The sequence below is a fragment of the Zingiber officinale genome, chromosome 1B, assembly GCF_018446385.1.
Source record: "Zingiber officinale cultivar Zhangliang chromosome 1B, Zo_v1.1, whole genome shotgun sequence".
In the NCBI taxonomy this organism is placed as follows: Eukaryota; Viridiplantae; Streptophyta; class Magnoliopsida; order Zingiberales; family Zingiberaceae; genus Zingiber; species Zingiber officinale.
This window is the reverse complement of record NC_055986.1, coordinates 38614074-38640020: the sequence shown is the minus strand read 5'-3', so window position 1 is coordinate 38640020 and position 25947 is coordinate 38614074. Positions and strand designations below refer to the sequence as shown.

The 25947-nt window shown below is 40.1% G+C and overlaps 1 protein-coding gene across 1 annotated transcript in view; it reads right to left on the bottom strand.

Annotated features, from left to right (window-relative positions):
* Window positions 1-1355: 1355 nt before the first annotated feature.
* LOC122055200 (receptor-like serine/threonine-protein kinase NCRK) overlaps window positions 1356-25947 on the bottom strand; it is a gene marked incomplete at its 3' end in the record, with an annotated part of 32362 nt that continues 7770 nt past the window's right edge. Inside the window, exons 12-13 of the mRNA XM_042616579.1 lie at window positions 8525-8530; window positions 1356-1400 (exon numbers count right to left, since the gene is read on the bottom strand). Of these exons, the coding sequence (XP_042472513.1) occupies window positions 1356-1400; window positions 8525-8530 (51 nt within the window). The remainder of the gene's footprint in view (window positions 1401-8524; window positions 8531-25947) is intronic.

The window sequence follows — 25947 nt, the reverse complement described above, 5'->3', positions numbered from 1 at the left end:
AGGGTTCAGACAAGATAATCCTTTAGGAACCTAAGTCAAATTTCCCTGATTTCAAAAATTGAACCCAAAACTGTAGCTGAATCCCTACTTGATCCAGATTGGATCATCGCTATGCAAGAAGAACTAGCTTAATTTGAGTGTAATGAAGTTTGAGATCTAGTACCACCACCTAAAGATAAAAAAATAATATAAACAAAATGGGTATTTAGAAACAAATTAAATGAAACTGGGGAAATTACTAGGAATAAGGCTAGGCTAGTTGCCAAAGGGTTCAGTCAAGTTGAAGGACTTGACTACGATGAGACCTATGCCCCAGTAGCCAGATTAGAATCCATTAGAATGTTACTAAGTTATGCAGCCCATAAGGGATTCAAACTATATCAAATGGATGTTAAGTCAGCTTTTCTCAATGGATTAATAAAAGAAGAAGTTTATGTAGGTCAGCCTCCTGGGTTTGAAAATCTAGAACACCCTGATTATGTCTTTAAGTTAAAGAAAGTATTATATGGACTTAAACAAGCACCCAGTGTAATGACCCACCTTCTGGGTACTGGCTGTAAGGCCGGTCGCTACGATTATGCTAAACTATACTGTGCGAAAAACTGGGATAATCAAAATTTTACTCTACTAATGATGGATACAACTGATAAGAAAGGTCTAAAGACCTTCTTTGCTGGTATACATATGCTAAGGAGGGGGAATTGAACATCCCAACTGAGCTAGGGACTAGAAACTGAACTTCCCAACTACCTACTGACCTGCCGATCGATCCACAGATCGATCAGAGTTGTGGTCGTTCTGTTCCCAACTGGATCGGTCGGCTGACCGATCCAGGTGTGGCTGGATCGGTCGGTCAGACCGATCCAGGTATGTCTGGATCGGTCGGCAGACCGATCCAGACACCTGAAGCTCTCCTGGAATGCTACTGTATCGTGCTGGATCGGTCGGCTGACCGATCCAGGAGGTTACAGTAGCATACTGTATCTGTCTGGATCGGTCGGCTGACCGATCCAGGAGGATATAGTAGCATACTGTATCTGTCTGGATCGGTTGGCTGACCGATCGGTCTGGAGACCGATCAGAGTTCTGATTTCGCCCGGGAACTCTGATTTCAGCACTTTGGCGTGCCAAAATCTCACACAACAATTCTAAAATCAATGGAAATACATTCTAACAACTATTAACCAGCATTCTAACATAATTACTAACAAACTAAATAAATCTCCCATGATTTAAACACTCTAAGGTTCAAAATTGCATAAAAGAAGAAATACTAAGGCTTCTACTATTTAAGCTTGCTAAAACCCCTGAGGATCTTTTATTCCAGTTCCTTCCACACACATCTTGATCTGCATTGACCTCCAGCCTCCACTGCTAGTCCACTTTTCCTTTACCTTTATCTGCAGTATAAGAAAAGTAGTATCTGTAAGCTAAAAAGCTTAGTAAGAAACCATCTACCTCACAAAAACATGCAACGATGCAAATATGATTTTAAATCATGCTGTTTAAAACATAAGCTAAATATACTGAATAGACTAAGCATGGCATAGCATATAAGCATACAATCATGGCATATCTAAAGCTGAACATATAAACATGTATAACAACTGCACATAAAGTTATCATGCATATTCACACAAAAAAACTAAGCTGGAGCATGATACTGAAACTGAAACTGAACTAAGCTAAAACTGATCTTAAACTATAATCACTGGATTGAATTAAGAGTTTGAAAGCTAATATCATAATAAGTGAAAATAGTAATCATGCTGCTGTTTGGCCCCGGCAACTGTACTTGCTATGCGCGCATCTCTAACTAGACCCGGGGTTGCAAATCCCGAATTTAGTAGAGCTACTAGGTTATCTAAACCTAGGGACCGAGTCTAACCCAATGGATATCTAATCCATACAGTGCCATGAAAAGTAAAATCTTGAGTATAGCTAAATTGCTTATCTTGCTCTTTCTAGGTTATCTGAACCTAGAGCTAGGTTGTCTGAACCTAGAGGCGACTGTGGGAGCCCACCCATTGGACCGTAGTCCCATATAAACTAGAATAAACTGATTTACTGATTTAGATGCTTCTAATGCATTCAACTGTGCTAATAAAAATGCCTAGGTTGCATTTTTTCTAAGCTAGTTATTTAATCGACCACCTAGTGTGCTTTAACTCCCCTCTCTATTAGGGAGACTACCTTTAGGCACCCAACCGCATCTAAACCTCCAACTGAAGGAGAAAAGACGTGTCCGGCCCATCTAAATGTACTCACTAAATCCCTAAACCTGCGAGGAGGGTTAAATACACCCTATGTGTCAAAAACATACGCATATAACTAAACTAATGCACAGAAAATCAAACGGTAGCTATTATACTGCAGGTGAGGGGTTTCTTACCTCCTGTTCGTAATTTCTTACGATTCTATTCGCTAGAAGTCCGGTGGAGATGACCTTCTCGACGATCCGCTCACGTCTTTGCGTTCCTCTCGCAGAGAAGAACCTTTTTCGTGTTGGAGTCGTCGCCGGAAGGTGATCCGAGAGCCCTTGGGGCTTGGGCGCCGAGATGAGGAGGAGGAAGAGGAGTGGGCGGCGGTGAAGGTTTTTGGGAGAGGGATAGGTCACGATGAAATTTGATGTTGCCGAACCAAGTTCTCAAAATAAACCAACCCCCAACTTAACCTCCCTATTTATACTAAGTAACTAATTCGGCCAACCCAATTATAATTATAATTGGTTCCCTTTCCTTTCAGCACGGCCCTGCTGGGTTCAACTGGTTCCCAACATTATCCCTAAGCCATAGGTCTCGGGTTCGATTCCCGCCTAAGCTATTTTGCGGTTCTAATTATTTTTGCTGCTTCCGCTACTCGGAAAATTCCGGAAAAATATCTAAAAATTTCAGAAAAATCATAGAATATTTCTAAAAATAATTTGAGAATTTTCGGGCGTTACAACTCCCCATACCTTATAAAAAGTTCGTCCTCGAACTTAGAATAATTCTGGGTACTTCTGTCTCATGCTGGCTTCTGTCTCCCAAGTTGCCTCTTCTGCTGTGTGACTGTGCCAAATGACTTTGACTAATGGTACTTCCTTGTTCCGTAATTTCTTAACTGCTCGGTCTATTATCTGAATAGGCCGACTATCATAGCTGAGGTCCTCGCGGATCTGTACCGACTGGGGCTCAATCACCTGGGTGGCATCTGGGGTATGCTTCTTCAGCATAGAGACATGAAATACGTTGTGGACAGCTGACATTTCCTGGGGTAGCTCTAGCTCATATGCTACCTTGCCCACTCTTCTGCTGATAAGGTATGGTCCCACATATCTGGGACTTAGCTTGCCCTTTTTCCCAAAACGCATTACTCCCTTCATGGGAGCCACTCTGAGGAACACTGAATCCCCAACTGAAAACTCTAAGGGTATCAGCATAGCTCTTCTGGCGGCTCTGAGCTGTCTCTATCCTCTGGCGGATCTGCTGTATGGCTGCTGTGGTATCTGCTACTAGATCTGTCTGAAGTTCTAGTTCTTTCTGTTCACCACTCTCATACCAGCAGATTGGAGATCTACACCTCCGCCCATAGAGAGCCTCGTAAGGTGTCATGCCGATAGTGGCCTGATAGCTGTTGTTGTATGCAAATTCTGCTAAACTCAGATATTTGCACCAACTTCCCTTGAAGTCTAGGGCACACGCTCGGAGCATATCTTCGAGTACCTGATTTACTCGCTCCGTTTGACCATCTGTCTGAGGATGGAATGCTGTGCTGAACTTTAACTTAGTGCCCACTCCCAGAAGTGTGATGTGAATCTGCTGTCTCTGTCTGAAATGATGGTTCGTGGGACTCCATGTAGTCTGACGATCTCCTGGAGATACAACTGAGCTAGCTTCTCCATGGAGTAGGATATCTTGATAGCTAAGAAGTGGGCTGATTTAGTCAACCTGTCGACTATCACCCAGATGGCGTCAAAACCATTCGTGGTTACGGGTAGTCCCACTATGAAATCCATAGAGATATCCTCCACTTCCATTCTGAAAATCCGTATTGCGAACTCCTCCTGTCGTGATGTTACGCCTTGACCCTCGGCGGGTGAGGCGGATGCTAATATATCTGGCGATGTCCCGCTTCATCCGGGCCACCAAAATGGTTCTTGGTCTTGGTACATTTTGGTGGAACTGGATGCATCGCATAGGGGTCTTGTGAGCCTCATCTAAAATGCATCTCGTGCCTCCTCCGATGGAACACAGTGCATCACCAAAGTACAACACCACCTATCGGATACTCAATTCTCTACTTTACGATTACGCTAGCCCTTGCTTGATTTTCTGAATTCGGTCCTCAGCTGACTGAATATCACCAAACAAGGTAGACTCTAAGGTCATAGTAAAGAGCTGTCTAATGATGAGTTCGAGACCAAAATCTCGATCTCCTACAGTAGGGGCGGTGACATGGTCATAAGAGATAATAAGGTATGCTGGATTTTACGCTTAGTCGTCGGCTACCTTATTGGCTTTCCCTGGATGGTAGAGGATGTCTATATCGTAGTCTTTGACCAGCTCAAGCCATCTGCGCTGTCGCATGTTCAGATCCTTCTGAGTGAAGAAGTACTTCAGACTCTGATGATCTGTATACACTCTGCACTGCGCTCCATATAAGTAATGTCTCCAAATTTTGAGAGCGAACACTACTGCTGCAAGCTCAAGATCATGAGTAGGGTAATTCTTCTCATAATCCTTGAGTTGTCTGGAGGCATAGGCGATCACCTTGCCATTTTGCATCAGTACTGCTCCTAGTCCCAACTTAGAGGCATCACTATAGATGTCAAAGCTGCTAGTGTTGTCTGGTAGAGCCAAAATGGGAGCACTGGTCAATCTCCTTTTTAGCTCGCTGAAGCTGTTCTCACAGTCCTCTTTCCACTGAAATTTCTTGTTCTTTCTGGTAAGAGCTGTCAGTGGGGAGGCTATCCTGGAGAAGTCCTCTACAAACTTCCTGTAATATCCTGCTAACCCCAGAAAGCTCCTGATTTCGCTGGCGTTCTTAGGTCTCTTCCAGTTACTTACTGCTTCTATCTTGCTGGGATCTATCATAATACCATCCTTTGAGATGATGTGACCTAGGAAAGACACCTGATCAAGCCAGAATTCACATTTCGTGAACTTGGCATATAGCTGATTTTGCTGAAGTGTCTGTAGTACTGTCTTCAGGTGCTCTGCATGTTCTTCCTGAGTTCCTGAGTAGATAAGAATGTCATTGATAAACACAATAACAAACTTATCTAAATACTCCCTGAATACCCTGTTCATGAGATCCATGAATGTAGCTGGAGCATTGGTCACGCCAAAGGGCATGACTACGAACTCGTAGTGTCCGTATCTGGTTCTGAATGCTGTCTTGGGTATATCACCCTCCTTGACTCTGACTTGGTGATATCCTGATCTGAGGTCAATCTTAGAGAACACTGCTGCTCCCTTTAACTGGTCGAACAGGTCATCTATTCTGGGAAGAGGATACCTGTTCTTGATCGTGACCTGATTCAGTGCCCTGTAGTCTATGCATAGCCGCATGCTTCCATCCTTCTTCTTCACGAACAGTACAGGCGCTCCCCATGGTGAGTGACTAGGGCGTATGAAGCCCTTGTCAAGCAGCTCCTGTAGTTGCTCCTGAAGTTCCTTCAGTTCTGCTGGAGCCATGCGATATGGCGCTTTGGAAATAGGATTGGTGCTGGGGAAGAGCTCTATCTCAAATTCAATCTCCCTGACTGGTGCTAGGCCTGGTAACTCCTCAGGGAAGACTGCTGGGTAGTCACATACAACTCGGACCCCTGCTAGCTGTTGGTCCTTGTCCTGGCTGGTATTGACTACATGTGCTAGGTACCCCGTACAACCCGAATCCATCAACTTCTGTGCCTTCATAGCTGAGAGAAATTTTCTGGCTTTTCTCTTTGGTTCTCCGATGTACTCGAACTGTGCTTCGGTTGGAATACGACTTTCCGTTTACTGCACTCTATGGAAGCACCGTATCGGATCGAAGTCCATTCCAAGGATGACGTCGTAGTCGATCATTTCCAGAGGATCGGATCACAAAGAGTTCCATGCGCTATAATGACCGGCCTTGCTCGAGGCGGTGCGTGGATGCCATGATCTCTGAAGGTAGTCGTCAAAAGCGACCACCGAGTACTTGAGGGTATTTTTAATTTTTCGGAGAACACCACGGCTATATATGAATGGGTTGCCCCGATATTAAATAGAACGAGTACTATCTTGAAAATGCTAATCGACTGTGACAAGCTGTCGAGGCATTAGCTCGTCCTCTACGGTGAGTGAGTAAATCCTCGCATTCGCCATAGTGGAGGGGCTTCCAATCGCCTGGCCGATAAGTGGGCCTTCTAGGCGGCTGCGTCGATATAACTTTGGTGGCTGCATCTTGAATCTCTTGTGGTGAGGGAGACCGGTCTTGTTCGGGCCTCTTGGCCGTGTGCCCTTCTTGTCCACATTCAAAGCATCCTCGTGTGCCCTTGCGACAAACCCCTGGGTGGAATTTCCCACAAGTAGCACACTTTGGATAACTGGGTCGCTTGCTAGATGGTCCTCCTTTTGGGTCACTCCGTGATTTACGCTTGCTGTTGGAGTTTCCTTTCCAGTTAGAGCTGTGGCCTTGCTGTTTTTGAGTGTGAGAGTTTCCTTGGCCCTTGGACTCTGAGGAGACTTGCTTCTGCTGCTTTATGCTGTTCTGGTAATGCTCTGTGGTCAAGGCACTGCTCACTAACTCCTCTGTGGTTTGTGGCCTATGTATGCCACCAGCCACGTTCACTGCTATCTCTGGCCTCAGCATCTTGAGCATCAACCGGATTCGTTCCTTCTCTGTGCTGACTAGCTCTGGGCATAGACGAGCCAACCTGTTGAATTTCTTCACGGCTTCCTCAACTGAAAGGTTGCCCTGACGAAACTCAGTGAACTCGTCGTAGTGGCGATTTGTGACCCGTATGTGAAAGAACTCCTCGAAGAACTCCTTCTCGAAGTCAGCCCATAACATCTGGTTCACTGGGCGCTTCGTTCTGATTCTTTCCCACCACATGCGTGCGTCTCCTGTCAGGCAGAAGGAGGCACACTTCACCTTCTCGTGTTCTGGCCAGTCCAGAAGCTCCATCGTGCTCTCCAGTGTTTTGAACCAGGCTTGTGCATCCCATGGTTCGCTAGTGCCTGAGAAGTTCTCTGGCTTGACTCGCTCACTGGATCGGATAGGCTTCCTTTCTTGGCTCATTCTTTGGGCTGGTCTTGGTCTTGATCTTGCTAGATCTATTATCTGAGGTGATGGTGGTGGTGGAACCTCTAAGACTTCGGGAGTCGTCCTGGGGTGACTGTGGGGGTATTCTGTTGATTAGCCTTTAAGGTGGCTATTTCTGTTCTTTGTTCTTATGTTGAGCCACTAATCTTTGTAAGATGGAGGAGGCCCGCACCGCCTCTTCTTGGGGCTCAGTAGCTAGTGCCCTTCTGGGCGTCCTCGTGCCATTTCTAAAGACATAGAGAACATAACATAACTAATGTAATCACGGTTATATAACTACTAAAATCATGTTTAAAACTATCATATACTAACAAGCGGTAGGCATATAAACATGAACTGTAATAACAAAACAAGGAGCATAAATTAAGTAGAGGTATTCTTACTTGGAAGCTGCAGGTACAATGCCGATGTGTGTGTAGGAAGTATGGAACATCGCTCGATACCACTCTATAACGACCCACCTTCACTCTGGCTGTAAGGCGAATCGCTACATTACTGCTAAACTATACTGTGCGGAAAACTGGGCTAAATCAAAATTTTACTCTACTATGACTAAGACAGCTGATAAGAAAGGTCTAAAGACCTTCTTTTCTGGTGTACACATGCGGAAAAGGGGACTGGACATCCCAACTGAGCTAGGGACTAGGAACTAAACTTCCCAACTAGCTGCCGATCGATCCACGGATCGATCAGATTCGCTGCGATGCTGTGCCCAGCTGGATCGGTCGGTGGACCGATCCGACAGAGGCTGGATCGGTCAGCTGACCGATCCAAGTGTGTCTGGATCGGTCCGCAGACCGATCCAGGCACCTGGAGACTTGGGACTCGCTACGGTGTTGTACTGGATCGGTCGGCTGACCGATCCAGGAGGATACAGTAGCATACTGTATCTGCATGGATCGGTCGGCTGATCGATCCAGTGGGTCTGGAGACCGATCAGAGTTCTGATTTCGCCCGGGAACTCTGATTTCAGCACTTTGGCGTGCTAGAATCTCACACAACAATTCTAAAATCAATGGAAATACACTCTAACAACTATTAACTAGCATTCTAACATAATTACTAACAAACTAAATAAATCTCCCATGATTTAAACACTCTAAGGTTCAAAATTGCATAAAAGAAGAAATACTAAGACTTCTACTATTTAAGTTTGCTAAAACCCCTGAGGATCTTTTATTCCAGTTCCTTCGACACACATCTTGATCTGCATTGACCTCCAGCCTCCACTGCTAGTCCACTTTTCCTTTACCTTTATCTGCAGTATAAGAAAAGTAGTATCTGTAAGCTAAAAAGCTTAGTAAGAAACCATCTACCTCACAAAAACATGCAACGATGCAAATATGATTTTAAATCATGCTGTTTAAAACATAAGCTGAATATACTGAATAGACTAAGCATGGCATAGCATATAAGCATACAATCATGGCATATCTAAAGCTGAACATATAAACATGTATAACAACTGCACATAAAGTTATCATGCATATTCACACAGAAAAACTAAGCTGGAGCATGATACTGAAACTGAACTAAGCTAAAACTGATCTTAAACTATAATCACTGGATTGAATTAAGAGTTTGAAAGCTAATATCATAATAAGTGAAAATAGTAATCATGCTGCTGTTTGGCCCCGGCAACTGTACTTGCTATGCGCGCATCTCTAACTAGACCCGGGATTGCAAATCCCGAATTTAGTAGAGCTACTAGGTTATCTAAACCTAGGGACCGACTATGGGAGCCCAGCCCAATGGATATCTAATCAAATACTGAGTATAGCTAAACTGTTCTAAATAGCTGTTTCTAGGTTATCTGAACCTAGAGCTAGGTTGTCTGAACCTAGAGGCGACTGTGGGAGCCCACCCATTGGACCGTAGTCCCATATAAACTAGAATAAACTGATTTACTGATTTAGATGCTTCTAATGCATTCAACTGTGCTAATAAAAATGCCTAGGTTGCATTTTTCTAAGCTAGTTATTTAATCGACCACCTAGTGTGCTTTAACTCCCCTCTCTATTAGGGAGACTACCTTTAGGCACCCAACCGCATCTAAACCTCCAACTGAAGGAGAAAAGACGTGTCCGGCCCATCTAAAGGTACTCACTAAATCCCTAAACCTGCGAGGAGGGTTAAATACACCCTATGTGTCGAAAACATACGCATATAACTAAACTAATGCACAGAAAATCAAACGGTAGCTATTATACTGCAGGTGAGGGGTTTCTTACCTCCTGTTCGTAATTTCTTACGATTCTATTCGCTAGAAGTCCGGTGGAGATGACCTTCTCGACGATCCGCTCACGTCTTTGCGTTCCTCTCGCGGAGAAGAACCTTTTTCGTGTTGGAGTCGTCGCCGGAAGGTGATCCGAGAGCCCTTGGGGCTTGGGCGCCGAGATGAGGAGGAGGAAGAGGAGTGGGCGGCGGTGAAGGTTTTTGGGAGAGGGATAGGTCACGATGAAATTTGATGTTGCCGAACCAAGTTCTCAAAATAAACCAACCCCCAACTTAACCTCCCTATTTATACTAAGTAACTAATTCGGCCAACCCAATTATAATTATAATTGGTTCCCTTTCCTTTCAGCACGGCCCGGCTGGGTTCAACTGGTTCCCAACATTATCCCTAAGCCATAGGTCTCGGGTTCGATTCCCGCCTAAGCTATTTTGCGGTTCTAATTATTTTTGCTGCTTCCGCTACTCGGAAAATTCCGGAAAAATATCTAAAAATTCCAGAAAAATCATAGAATATTTCTAAAAATAATTTGAGAATTTTCGGGCGTTACACCCAGGGCATGGTATGAAAGGCTAACATCTTACTTAACATCCAAAGGATTCAACCAAGGTCAAATTGACCCAACCTTGTTTGTTAAATTACTAAATAACGACATATTTATAGCACAAATATATGTAGATGATATAATATTTGGTTCAACTAACTCAGACTTTTTAGAAGAATTTATTAACCTAATGGAACAAGAATTTGAAATGAGCTTAGTAGGAAAATTGACCTATTTCCTAGGATTACAAATCAAACAAACAAATGAAGGAAATTACATTTATCAACACAAATACACTAAAGAATTATTTAAAAAATTCAGAATGGAAAATACAAAAGAAATAAAAACACCTATGGCAGTAAACACAATCTTAGACAATGACCCAAATAGAAAACCAGTGGATCTAAGGTATTATAGAAGTGTAATAGGTAGTCTACTTTACTTAACTGCAAGTCGACCTGATATTTTATTTGCAGTTAGTATGTGTGCTAGATACCAAACCTGTGCTAAAGAATCCCATTTGACTCAAGTCAAAAGAATTTTTAGATATCTTAAGGGAACAACAAATGTAGGAATTTAGTATCCTAGGACCAATAACTTTGAATTAATAGGGTATTCTGACTCAGATTATGCTGGATGTAAATTAGACCGCAAAAACACAAGTGGTGGATGTCAACTACTAGGCCCATCACTTGTTAGCTGGTTTAGTAGAAAGTAACACTGTGTTGCACTATCTACAACTGAGTCAGAATACATAGCCATAGGAGAATGTGTAGCCCAATTATTATGGATGATGCACACCTTAAAAGATTTCAACTTAAAAATCACAAATGTAAAAGTTTTAATTGACAATATTAGCTCAATCAATTTAACAAAAAATCCAGTGCATCATTCAAGAACCAAACACGTTGAAATCAGGCACCACTTTATCAGGGATCATGTTACTAAGGGTGACATTGAGCTTAAATACATTGAGTCCAAGTCAAACTTAGCTGACATATTCACCAAACCACTCCCTGAAAGTGAATTTAGCAATTTGCGTAGAAAACTAGGAATGTGCCTAATAGACTAGGAGTTTCGAATTTCAAAAATATTTTCAAAATGATTGTTCTCAAATTATAGATTAAACATGTTTCATTTTCAAAACTTTCCTATTTTTAGATTTTTAAAAATACTTTTAGCCTTAGACTAGTTCAAAATCCTTAGAAAGTATGTACCCATAGGACTAGTTTTTGAGCATCTCACCAAAACCCTAGGCTTACCTTGCTTGTGTTTGACGAACATAGAAAGGGGTGAGATGCATAGGCCACTTGCCTAAGACTTAAGATGTTTATTTTAGTGCATCGATATAAGTCTGGGCGTTAAATACAAAATATACATTAATCAAGTTAAGTTTGAACTTAACTTGACTAACCAGGTGAAAGCTGCTATCTTTTGATAGTCAGTCAGTAACTAACTGGTTAGATATTTGATTTAATGTCAGGTTCAGGGGGAGAAATAAAACTAATTCAGTTTTTCAAATTGAATTTTAAACTTAATTTTGAAAATCAAAGTTTAAAAATCAATCTTCAAAATCAAATTGTTTAAAATTGTGAAAAAAATTTTAAAATCAACTCAAAATTGTTTATTTTAAATCACAAAATTTTTATCCTTTTTTACTTAGTCTTTGAAACCTGAACTTTTTCAAGTATTTTAAACCATGGTTTTGAAAGTAGTACTTTTGAACTTTGAAAATTTGATTTTGGAAAAAGAATTTTACAAAATTATTTTGAAAACTCCTTCATTTTAAAAATTATTTTAAAAATGTGATCTTACTTTACCAAAATTAGTTTTACCAAACTCCTTTGAAAACAAAAAGTAAAGTTCAAAATCATTTTTCTTAATGTTTAACTTCACTTTGAAAATTATCCTGAATCTAGTTCTGAAAAATTAGGATTAACTTAATTTTAATAATTTGATTTACAAAAACCTAGTGTTGAAAATTATTTTTTTGAAAGTGATGTTTGCAAACTTAAAATTTTTTCAAAGTTACTAAGTTATAAATCAGCTATTTTTCAAGACTTTGTTTTTTTTTCAAGGATTTAAGAAATAAAAGTAAAACTATCGTTTAATTTTAAACTCCCCTAGGTTAGCTTGACATTATTTTCTACTTTATCTGAAGTCTGTATTTATGCTTACTTGACATTAGTTCTTTTGATAAATGACAAAGGGGGAGGGTTAGGTGGTTAAGTTAGCTAAACCAATTTGAAAACACAAAACTTAACTTAAAAACCATTTACTCATTTTTACTTGTTTTTTCTTGCATCTGTTTCACTAACTTAACTAGGTTGTCATTCCATCAAAAAGGGGGAGATTGTTAGTGCGGGTAGCACTAACGGTCTAACTCAGGTTTTGATGAATGACAAATCAGGTTAAGTTAGTTTGTTGTTGTCTAACACTTTGATCGAGTGTGCAGGAGAAGTCCAGACAGGTCGACGAGCTGACCGGATGTCTGGCACGAAGCCCAGCTAGGTCGACGGGCTGACCGGATAGCTGGCACGAAGTCCAAGCGGGTCGACAGGCTGACCGGACGCTTAGGCACGAAGTCCAGCTAGGTCGACGGGCTGACCGGATAGCTGGCACGAAGTCCAGACGGGTCGACAGGCTGACCGGACGTCTGGCAGGTAAGTAAGGTAAGTCACTAGAGGGGAGTGACTGAGAGGACGTATTCCCGAGAAGGGAACATTAGGCGTCGATCCGACTTAGATCCATTTTGGATATCTAAGTCGAGATCGTGACTAGATTCCAGTCTCGGAAAGACGGAATCTAAGTCATACTCTTTTCTATTAAATCATATTACTTTGTTGAACTTTAATTGTGTTAACAATCTGTTTTACAGGATATATATATTTGCCTCGGACTAACTCTATTTTGCAGGAGAAGGAGTTTCTGGAAATAGGAGGTCCAGGCGCCCGGAAGGGATCCGGGCACCCGGAACAGATCCGGGCGCCCGGAAGCAAATATTATCCATGTCGAGTCGTCGCCACATGGAGTTCGCTGATGGGACTTGCCACGTCGCACCAGGGCGCCCGAAAGGGATCCAGGCGCCCGGAGCAGCATATAAAAGAAGCCCCAGGGGTGGAGCTTCAATATCAATTCAGAACTCTCAGATTGCTTGCTCTGCTGCTCTGCGCTCCAACGACGCTAACGAAGCTCCGACAACGCGCTCTTGTCCTTGTAGTTTTCCTTCTGTCGGTATAGCTTTGTTTTACTTTTTATTAGCATTTCTTGTACTGTATTTGTATTTATTATTTCGAATTGCTAGTAAATTGCCCAACGAAAGTACTCACGGAGTACGGGCCTTCGAGTAGGAGTCGTCACAGGCTCCGAACGAAGTAAAAACGTCGTGTTCATTTGTCTATTGTTTTTAATTCCGCCGCGCTTACACTCTTTATTTTTCGAATCGATATTCACCCCCCCCCCCCCTCTATCGAATTCTCACGATCCAACAAGAGTTTCCCTAACTTACTATCATCCAAAACTTCACCAGTACCATTGGTCAAGTTAAACTTTTGTCCCTTTTTAAACTAATCCTAATTACCCTGTCGGGTAAGTTATTATTTTGGAGGTGTCAACTAGTTGTTGGTGCAGCGGAGACCAGCAAGAGGGGGTGAATTGCTCAAAACAAAAACAAACTATACCCTCCTCGGATTTCAACTCAGAATTTAAATCAGCAATAAAATAACAACTAAATTAAGGAGACAGAAAAAGAAACAGAAACAGAATTTAACCTAGTTACAACCAAGGAGGTTGTTAATCCAGGGCGATGAAAAAGCTCTACTATCAGAATCTCCTTTACTGTAGGCGGAGAAGCCTTTTTACACTTAGAACGCTCACATAGTTGCTAGGAATTGATTACAGATTGATTGCTTGAGTTATTGTTGAATTCCTAGCTCCAGGGGCCTTTATATAGGCCCTGGAAATCTTATCCCGAGAGTCCAAGGCGCCTCCAACAGGGTTTAAGGTACCTCCAACTCGATCTGCGGATAAAACTTTATCCGCAGTGCAAACGGTCAAACTGGCCTGCTCAAGGCGCCTTGAACAAGCTTAAAGGTGCCTTCAAGGGCGCCTTCAAGCTTGTTTAAGGCGCCTTCAAGCTACAGTAACTTCTGCTACAGTAACTTTCTGCTACAGTAATTTCCAGCTTCTTTTGACTCCTTTTCTTCCTCGCTTTGGCTTCCGAAGCTCCTTTCTTTTGGGTGATTACGGCCAACCGGAATAGGGCTCACCTGAACCCAATTCCCGGCCTTCTCCTCGAGCAGCCTTCCGTCCCGGCTTAACGTCCCTCGAATGTCGCGCACGCTCTTCATGCCCACCGGAGTACTCTTCCGCAGCTCTCTCGTCCTTCGGATGCACCGAGCCCGTCGGCTCCCTTCCCGTGCCGTCCTTCTCTCTAGATGCGTCTTCCGCTCGACTTCCTGTGCTCCTAAGCTCCTGCACACTCAGACACAGGGATCAAACACAGCAGGACCTAACCAACTTGGTTGATCACATCAAAACTACCACGGGGTCCAACAATCTCCCCCTTTTTGATGTTCATCAACCCAAGTTCAAGTTAGGGTTAAAAATAGACAAAAAATAGTAATTTTAAAGAAAAATTACTAAACTAACAAGTTACGAATAATTTTTGCAATTAGTAAAATTGCAACACTTTTTTTTTAAAAAATAAATTTTAAGTTTTCTCTAACTCCCCCTAAACTTGTACTTTTTTCTCCCCCTTTGATCACAGCAAAAATGGGGTCTTAAGAATATTCAAGTAAGATTGAAGTTTTTTTGAAAATTTTCTAAGTTAAAAATGAATTTTTGAAAAAAAAATTGCTAAGTTAAAATGAATTTTCAAAAAAAAGTTCTAAGTAAAAAAAATCCTAAGTAAATGTTCAAGGGTTCCCAAAAAAAATTTCTAAGTCAAGTGAATGAACTTTTAGAATTCTCCAAAAAAAAATTTTCTAACCATAAAAAAAATTAAGAAAAAAAAATTCTATGGAATTTTTGTTTATTTTAACAAAATTTTGATAAACTTTCAAAGTATTATTTAATTCTTATTTAATGCTTTTTCAGAAAGTTAATTAAACATTTTCTTTCAATATTTTAGCTTCCAGGTCGTGGCGAGGCACTAGGCCTTCTTGGTTATTGGAGCAACAACCACTTCCTTAGACAAAGCTTCCATAAGGAATTTCAATGTTTAATTTTCTCACTGTAAGCTTTTAATTTTTGAAAAATTAATTAAGCACAGATTTTGGAACCCAATAGAGGTTCCTTCCTACAGGATTATTCAAAAATCTAAGGGGTACATAGTTTCTTGGTATTTTCCTAAGTTGACCTCGATGTTTCCTTATATACCAATTTAATTTACCATAAATTCTTAATTTTGAATTTGGAAATTGATTTAAGCATGCATCAGATTTCAGTTTTTCAATTTCTAATTTCAAATTTTCATTTTCTGATTTTAGATGATCATACATTTCTAACGGGCATGCTCTTGCTAGGTTCAACTTTAGTTCAGAATTCTCTTTTTCTAATTGATCTAACTCTTTAGAAAGAGACTTGATAAATTTAAAAGATTGAGTTGGGGTTAGATTGCGTACCTTACTTACCTGTTCTGGTGACACTCCCCCTTCACTGCTGCTTTCTTCTTCTGATGTTCCTCCCCCTTTATCGATGCTCATCTCTGAGCTTGAGTTTTCTTCCGATTGATGGTTCGCCAATAGCGCTAACCCTGAGAATTCTTCGATGTCCGACTCAGAGGTTGACGAATCTGACCAAGTAGCCTTCAGATTCTTGTACTTGGAGGGTTCTGGTTTCTCGTATTTTGGCTTTTCCTTTTCTTTCTCCTTTCTCTTCAACTTTGGACAGTCATCTTTGATGTGCCCCTCTTCGTTGCAGTTGTAGCAACGAACCGTCCTTTTCTTTCGATGATGCCTCTGCGATTTAAATTTGTTAGTACTAAAAAACTTATTGAAGCGTCTTACCAGTAGTGCCGCTTCGGATTCGTCGACTGAGGCTTCGGAGTCAAAACTGTTCATCTTTTCTCTGTTCCGTTGGGTTCTAAAACTCGAGATTCGTGAAGTTCAAAAGTCAAAAATAATTGTTCTAAAGTACTTACCTCGAGGTCCTTAGAGATGTAATACGCATCTACTAAGGAGGCCCACTCTGGAGTTCTCGGGAATGCATTGAGCGCGTATCGGATGGAATCCCGGTTGGTTACCTCTTCTCCAAGGTTCGTTAGTTGCGTTATCAGCTCCTTGATTCTCGCTTGGAGTTGCGCTACCTTCTCACCTTGGTTCATCCGGAGGTTCGTTAACTGGTTCCGGAGGATGTCGTGCTTCGCTAGCTTCGCTTCGGAAGTACCTTCGTGAAGCTCTAGGAATTTCTCCCAGAGATCTTTCGCTGAGTCGTAGCTTCCGATCCGATTTACCTCCTGCGGCGGCAGCACACTGAGTAGGTGGAACTCTGCCTTTCCGTTGGCAATGAAATCTGCTTGCTCCTTCTTGCTCCATGTGTTTTCTTCTTTGTCTTTCGGCGCTGCAAAACCATATTTCATTGTAATAAGAATATCAAAATCCGTTTTAAAAAATACCTCCATTTTGCGCTTCCAAGTGGTGAAGTCTCCGTCGAACTTTGGGGGATGGATGTTCGCTCCGGCCATCGTCTTGATCGTAGTGCTTCAGTTGGCGGTTAGTCCTTCTAAGGCGATCAGGCTCTGATACCACTTGTTGGTGCAGCAGAGACCGACAAGAGGGGGGTGAATTGCTGAAAACAAAAACAAACTATACCCTCCTCGGATTTCAACTTAGAATTTAAATCAGCAATAAAATAACAACTAAATTAAGGAGATAAAAAAAGAAACAGAAACATAATTTAACCTGGTTACAACCAAGGAGGTTGTTAATCCAGGGCGATGAAAAAGCTCTACTATCAGAATCTCCTTTACTGTAGGCGGAGAAGCCTTTTTACACTTAAAACGCTCACTTAGTTGCTAGGAATTGATTACAGATTGATTGCTTGAGTTGTTGTTGAATTCCTAGCTCCAGGGGCCTTTATATAGGCCCTGGAAATCTTATCCCGAGAGTCCAAGGCGCCTCCAACAGGGTTCAAGGTGCCTCCAACTCGATCTGCGGATAAAACTTTATCCGCAGCGCAAACGGTCAAACTGGCCTGCTCAAGGCGCCTTGAACAGGCTTGAAGGCGCCTTCAAGCTTGTTTAAGGCGCCTTCAAGCTACAGTAACTTTCTGCTACAGTAATTTCCAGCTTCTTTTGACTCCTTTTCTTCTTCGCTTTGGCTTCCGAAGCTCCTTTCTTTTGGGTGATTGCGGCCAACCGGAACAGGGCTCACCCGAACCCAATTCCCGGCCTTCTCCTCGAGCAGCCTTCCGTCCCGGCTTAACGTCCCTCGAACGCCGCGCACGCTCTTCACGCCCACCGGAGTACTCTTCCGTAGCTCTCTCCTCCTTCGGGCGCACCGAGCCCGTCAGCTCCCTTCCCGTGCCGTCCTTCTCGCTAGCTGCGTCTTCCGCTCGACTTCCTGTGCTCCTAAGCTCCTGCACACTCAGACACAGGGATCAAACACAGCAAGACCTAACCAACTTGGTTGATCATATCAAAACTACCACGGGGTCCAACACTAGTTTGGTGTCTTTTAGTTAAGGTTTAATTAATTGTAATGTAAACTCAAGTTTTTAATTTTGAAGTAATTAAGTTGGTTAAATTGTCCTTCCTTAAAAATTATCTTTAATATTTAACTTTTTATTAAGTTTGAATTTAAAATTTAAAATTTAAAATTTTTAAACTTGTTAAGTTACCTTTATTTAAAAGATTATTTAAGTTTTTATTAATTTTTAATTTCAAATTTGTTAAATTAATTGAATTATCTTTCATATTTAAATTTTTATTAATTAAGTTATCTTGGTTTTGGATTGAATTTGTCTTGATATTATTTAGATTATTAAATATTTTATTAAAAAAATTATTAATTTTATCTAGATCAATATTAACTTTATGTTTATTATCATTTAAATTTTTAAATTTTTTTAACTTTAAATTTAAATTTTTTAGATTAATATTTAACTTTCAAATTCATTTGAATTATTTTTGTGTTAAACTATATTTTTAGTATTATTAGTTGAATTTTTCTTAGGAGTAGAGTTACTCAAATTGATTTTAACTATATTATTAAATGTTGTGTTAAGAAATATCCTGATTTTGTCTATATTGATTTGGTCATCATTTAAATTTTTAGGCTTATTAATTATTTTTAAATTTTCTAGATTTTCTAAATTAATTAGTTTGTTTTATCAGATAATATCCTAAGGGTATTTTTGAAAGTATTGTCAAATACACTATTTTTATGTACATTTTTAGAAATATCTAAATTAACATGCATATTTTTTAAACTATTATTAACAGGATATTTAGGTAAATATTACTAACCTTAAGTTCAATCCATAATTCTGTAATTTTCTTCGTTGGGTTTAACTCGAGTCTGAATTCACTTTTGGCTTGCTCCTTTAGCTTCAATGACTCCTCGTGAAGCTTGATCAATTGGGTTCAAAGCTCGTATGTATTCTCGAACCTTTTTAATCTGCATAAAATATTATTAGGTAAAATAGTACAAATTGACTCAGTTACCTTTTTATTCAACTCTAAGTCCCGAGAAGCCCTTTTTAATATCAACAAGTAGTCAATATTTTTACTTCCCAAGAAGCACTCCATTCCTTGCCTCCAATAGTTGAAATCTTGATCGTATGGTGGTGGTTCGTTGACGTTTCCTCCGAGCATCTCTTTGTGATCTATTTTTCTTGCAAAAAAAAATCAAAAGGAATATATTAAGACTAGGTTTTGGATTAGTAGAGTTTGAAGAAAAAAATATCGACGACTCGAGTTGTGTTGTACCAACTTCGAGTAAAAATCGAATGAGAAAGAATTGTTTGAAGAGGTAAACTTTACTAATTCAAATAAAATACGAAAAACTAAAATCTAAAAATAAAATAATTCCCCCTGGCTTGATTGGTGGTTGCACCAATTCAGAGCAGAACTTACTCTGATACCACTTGTTGGATCGAGTCACACGTGAGAGGGGGGTAAATCACTTGGTTTTTGAAAAACTGGTCTTTTCATTTTTAAGAACTCAGTACGCAGTGGAAAACTATGAGAAAATATGGGAATAAAAAAGCAAGTAAAATAACACGCGTTCGGTTTTACTTGGTTCGGAGCCTTTAGCGACTCCTACTCCAAGACCCAGGTCTCGTGGACCTATCGATGGGTAATCCACTAAAATACCTTTTCTTATACCTCCGAAAAAGGGAATCGAGTACAAAAAGATGGAACAAGTGCAACACCCTGCACTTGTCCTATGCAAATACTTAAATACACAAATTACAGCTCGTTTCCTAACACCTTTGAAGATTGTCAGCTTAGGCTCGGCGTCGGTTGGTTCCTCGACAGTAGTCGGGCGCAACAGTGTCGTAGCAGAGTCACAGCAGTAGGCCAGAGTAGTCGGAACCTCAATCGGATGCGTAGAAGCTTGTATATGAGTTGTGTCTTGAATCATGCACAAACAGGGCTTATATAGGCTGTGGAAGGCGCCTTCAAGCTTCTCCAAGGCACCTCCACAAGTAAATATTATCCCCTATCTTTGATGATGATAAAATCTGCAAACTGCAAGTTTTATCCACTGGAAGGCTCCTTCAAAGCATTTCAAGGCACCTTCAAAGCAAGCTCAAGGTGCCTTCCACTGCTTGAGGGCGCCTTCGACTGCTGGTCCGACATAACAATCTTTCGAAGGCCATAATGTTTTAACTCCGAACTCGGAATCAAGCTCTGTCAATTGCTACGCATGTAGAATTTGAAGGTCAACATTTTTATCTAAACATAGAGTTAGAAAAATATATTCATGAATATTTTATAAAGATTTATGAGTTAGATCCTGTCTTCCCGAGATCCGAATCTAGTCAGGGTCTCAATTTAGGTTTTCGAAATGAACATAAATTGGACCAACGCCTACTATCCCCTCAAATGGGATGCAACCTCACCGAGTCACTCTCCTCAAGTGACTTACCTTAACTTACCGGTTTGCTAGACATCCGGTCAGTCCATCGACCTGTCTGGACTTCATGCCAGCTATCCGGTCGGTCCGTTGACCTAGCTGGACTTCTTGCCAGATATTCGGTCAACCCGTCGACCTATCTCGACTTCGTACCAGCTATTCGGTCTACCCATTGACCTAGCTGGGTTTCTTGCCAGATATCTGGTCGGCCCATCGACCTATCTGGACTTCGTACTACATACTTAATCATGTGGTTAGATCACAACAGAACCTAACTTAACTTACTTGTCATTCATCAAAACCCGAGTTAGACCATTAGTATAAAACTGCATCAACAAATTACCAATCTAGCCTTATACTTATCAATTGTGCCAACTGACTTCATTTTTTTTGAAGATCCACTTGCAGTCTAGTGGTTTACTTCCAGGAGGAAGATCCACAAGTTCCCAAGTGTGATCTTGCAATTATCTCTCTCCAGTGAGGTCCATCAGAAGAGCCTACAGCTTCTAAGTAACTTCAGGGCTCACTTTCCAATATGAAAGTGATAAAATTTAATCCGTACAATTTTTCTACCCGAGCTCTTTTTCTCCGTCTAAGCTCAACCTCAACTAGTTCATCATCGTCTTCTTCACCTTGTGTTTCATGTGCCCGTTTTGAGGAGTTAGCATCCTCTCGGGTTTTATATGGAAACACATGCTCGAAGAATGAGGTATTTCTCGATTCTATTATCAAGTTCTTGTATATCTATGATATTTGTGATTCATACACAAAAAACTAATATGTACTATTGTTCTATGCATATCCAATAAATATGCAATCAACAGTCTTTGGTCTTATCTTAATCCTTTTCGGATGAGGCGCCAACACTTTGACAAGACACCCTCATATTCATAAATATTTATAGGACGGTTATCTTTTATTCCATAACTTATAAGGGCTCTTATCTATTTTCTTTCGAGGCACCTTATTTAAAAGATAATTAGCTGTTAACATATCTTCCCCCCACATGAATGCTGGCAGTCCAAAGCTCAATAGAAGAGCATTGATCATCTTCTTTAGAGTTTGATTCTTTCGCTCAACAACTCTATTTTGTTGAGAAGTATAAGGAGTTGTAACTTTATGTCTGATCTCATATTCAGCACACAACTCAGCGAACGGTAATACATATTCATCACCTCGGTTACTTCGAACTACCTTAATCTTTCTATTAAGCTGGTTTTAGCCTCATTCTTATAGAGTGTAAATTTCTCTATAGCTTCATCCTTACTTTTGAGAAGATACACATAACAGTATTTTATATTATCATCTACAAAAGTGATGAAATATTTATTCTCACCATGTATTGGTGTACCTTTGATGTCGACACGTCGGTGTGAATTAGCCCGAGTGGTTGGTTGCTTCTTTCAATATGTTGAAAGGATGACCGTATCATTTTTGCTTCAACACAAATCTCACACTTGTGTTTCGGGTTAAGGTGGAATGTAAGAGTGCTTTGCATATTTATTAATCTATGCAACACATCGAAGTTAACATGTCCTACTCTATCATGCCACAAACAGGAAGACACAAGTATATAAGTAGAAGAGCTTTTATTTTTATTTATCTTAGGCCTAATGACCATTACATTGAGCTTAAATAACCCATCAGATATATAGCATTTCCCAACAAATATTCCATTTTTAGACAGTACAACTCTGTCTGACTAAAAAATAATGCGAAAGTCATGCTTTCTTAACAGTGATCCAGACACTAGATTCTTCCGAATCTTCAGAACATACAACACATTTTCAGAGTAAGGTCCTTGCCCGAGGTCATCTTTAGTACCACTTTTCCTTGGCCCATAATGTCCGAGGTTGTTAAGTTCCCCATAAACAGCTTGTCTCCATTGACTTCTTCGAAGTTGTGGAGCAGCTCTTTGTTGCAGCACACATGTCTGGTGGCTCCAGTATCAATTCACCATTGTCGCGAGTTTGAACCCACCAGGTTCAACTCAGAGACCACAACGCAGAGGTCGTCTATTTCTGGTCCCTCATTCAGGTTAGCCTCTTGCTTCTTCTTTAACTTTCTGCACTCCAAAGATTTGTAACCCACTCGGTCATAGTCGAAGCACTTCCCAGAGAACTTCCTATTGATACCTCCTCTGGGTCCCATCTTGAAAGATTTGGGGTTCTTCTGTTTCGAGTTTTGACCATGTTCGACCATAATGGCTTTCATAGTAGCCTAAGAGAACAGCTTGCTCTCTGAACTCTTGTTGCCTTCTTTGATGCGAAGTCTAACAATAAGTTCCTCCACATTCATCTCCTTTTGCTTATACTTCAAGTAGTTCTTGAAGTCCTTTCAGTCGGGGGGCAACTTCTTAATGATAGAGCCACCAGGAAGGTTTCACTCCGAACTATCCCTTCTGAGTGGATCTCATGCAAGATCACTTGAAGCTCTTGGACTTAGCTAATCACCGTCTTGAAGTCAACCATTTTATAGTCCAGGAATCGACCCACGATGATCTTCTTGGCCCCTACATCCTCCATCTTGTACTTCTTGTCCAAGGATTCCCACAGCTCCTTAGTCGTTCTCTTCATACTATACACAACGTACAATGAGCCAGCAAGACAATTGAGGATGTAGTTTCGGCAAAGGAACTCAGAATGAGTCCATGCGTCCACTGCACTGATGGTCTGCACATCAGCATCCTCAACACACTTGGGAGGGTTCTCAGTTAATAACTGAGCTAGATTGAGCGTGGTTAAGTAGAAGAGCATCTTCTGCTACCATCTCTTGAAGTTCAGCCCACCTTCAACTGTGCTTCGAGGCTTTCTCGGGTCGTCTATTTCATATGATACAACGATGAACCGTGATTCCCACCAAGCATTGATAGTCATGGTGAACTGAGAGGTTCCCGATTGCTATCATGGGTACTTCGTCGAACAAGAGATGCATGATAGAGGAGAAGGGGAACGTAGGTGAAGAGCTTCAACTTTTTTGAGCGTGCAACCTTTTGCCTATGGTCGTAGCCTCCTTATATAAGAGCGTTTTACTTGGCTACATTAATATTTCTTTAATACATCAATTATACAAGCAGCAAAAAGGTTTACGTACGTGGCAAAATGTTGGTTATTCCACTTGGGCAAATTTTGCTCCGACCGATATTCGGCGCGCGCAGATCATGCTTGCACACGAATCAACTTGGTTCAGTGCAATTCGGACATTGAATTTGTACTCCCCTGAACCGTGATTCCCACCAAGCATTGATAGTCATGGTGAACTGAGAGGTTCCCGATTGCTATCATGGGTACTTCGTCGAACAAGAGATGCATGATAGAGGAGAAGGGGAACGTAGGTGAAGAGCTTCAACTTTTTTGAGCGTGCAACCTTTTGCCTATGGTCGTAGCCTCCTTATATAAGAGCGTTTTACTTGGCTACATTAATATTTCTTTAATACATCAATTATACAAGCAGCAAAAAGGTTTACGTACGTGGCAAAATGTTGGTTATTCCACTTGGGCAAATTTTGCTCCGACCGATATTCGGCGCGCGCAGATCATGCTTGCACACGAATCAACTTGGTTCAGTGCAATTCGGACATTGAATTTGTACTCCCCTGCACACTCACACGTGAGAGAGTCTATCCATATGCATTTGTTCACATCATCAAAGCATGTGAATGAATATAAACCAACCAAAATGTTTTAAAACTCTCAATGTAAGACTAAAGTCTCATTCATAATGAAATTTCTTCTTCTTCTGTCTGTTCTTTATTCACATATATCCAATAGAATAGAGTATAAGGGTGACAATCCCTTAAAATGATGGCAAAAGGCGAATACGCTCGCCTCCAGCACCTCCGCCAACCCGTCCCAGGGCCAACACAGAGGAGGTAAATCACAGGCGACTACTAACCTTTAGAATAGTGACTAGCACATAAGAGAGACATTTATCTCGATTTTATCAAGATTTAAACCTCAGATCTCATGATGATAATACCTCATACGTTAATCATTCAACCCATCCAATGTTTGATTGTAACAATCCCTTAAAATGCACTTAGTAAATGATGCGTTATATATAGAGATGAATAACTGACCATGTATTTAATAAAACAAATGCATCGTGTATATAAGGATGAAAAATCTATCATTCATCCAAAATAAATTACATCATAAATATATATAAATATACAGAATGGATAACTCACAAAGATAAAGATGTACTGTACGATCCATAATACATCTAATAGTAAAAATATCATGCAATTCACTCAAAGATTTCACAAAAGAAGAAGATGATCAACCTACAATCTACCCAGTAAAAAAAACTATCTCATTAATTTAGTTTAAATAAATTATGCTACTTTTCCAGAGGACATAAAATTGAAATTACAACAGAACTATTGCATTTATTATCTAATTAATTTAGTTTAAATAATTACGGAGCATAACATCTACTTTAATAAATTAAATCATGATCAAAATAAATATAGAGAAACAATTAAAAAAAATATTTTACAAAACAAATTAAATGTTGAGTATAACTCCAGAATATCAAACCAAAGCATACTAGAAAACTTAGCTTTTGTCCAAACATCAAGGAATAATAGAGATGACAAGAAACTTAATCCAATTTCTTCTAATCACAACGACTTTAATGCAAAGACCAATCAATTAATCCCTCAATCATCAATACTCATTTCTAACATCAAATTCAATCATAGCACAAAGTTAGTCCTCAAACAAAACTCACAAAAGAGTCATACTCTGATCCCTTAGAATCTTCTTAAAGATTGTTACTGTCAAATAGGGCTATAAACGAGTCGAGCGAAGCCGAGTTGAGCTTTGGGGTATTCAAGTTTGTTTGATAAGGTAACTGACCCAAGCCGAGCGAGCTTAAAATGAACTAAGTCTTTGAAATGATTGTTCAAATTTGCTTGGTTTATTTTTTATGACCTTGAGTTTATTTGAAGTTTGGCTTGAGTTTGGTTCATTTAGATATTATTGAGCTCTCAATTCAAACTTGGTTTGAGCTTGGTTTGTTTAGATGATATTGAGCTCTCAATTCAAACTTGGTTTGAGCTTGGTTTGTTTAGATGATATTGAGCTCTCAATTCAAGCTTATTTGATTATTTTAAACTTTTAGTTGTTTGATTGATTATTGAGCTTGATAATTCAAACTTATTTATTTATTATATTTTATTATATTTTATTATTTATTTAACATATTAATAAAAGTTTTATTAATGAATATGATTCGTGAATATTGTTCACGAATGTTGTTCACAAACATTGTTCATGAACGTTAACGAGCTGAACACATATGTGTTCAAACTTGTTTGTTTAGTTTAACGAGCTATTCAAAATTGTTTATTTAATTGATCTTGTGTATATTGAATGAACATAAACAAGCTTTTACCAAACTAAATACCAAACTTATTCACGAACACTTGATTCATTTACAACCCTACTGCTAAAAATCTTCAACCAAGCACTATCCTCAAGCAATGCAAGGTTCATAACCTGGTAATTTGATAATGGTTTCCATTCTTATACTTAGTAGTAGCTTTTGACAACCAATAGCGGATAAAACCTAGTCTTTCCCCAACCATTCTAGTGTACAGGAGAGCCTCATTATGGACCAGAATTTAATCTTCACAGCTCTCCTAAGATCCAGGTACAGATTCATAGCCTTAATAGTAACCTTCAAGGTTATGAAATAGACCACATCATTATATCTTTTGTAAACTGGATCACCTCTTTTTTAGAACTCTGACCCTCTGCTATAAGCAGTAGCAGCATAGATTTTAATTGGTATTTTGTAATTCAGTACAT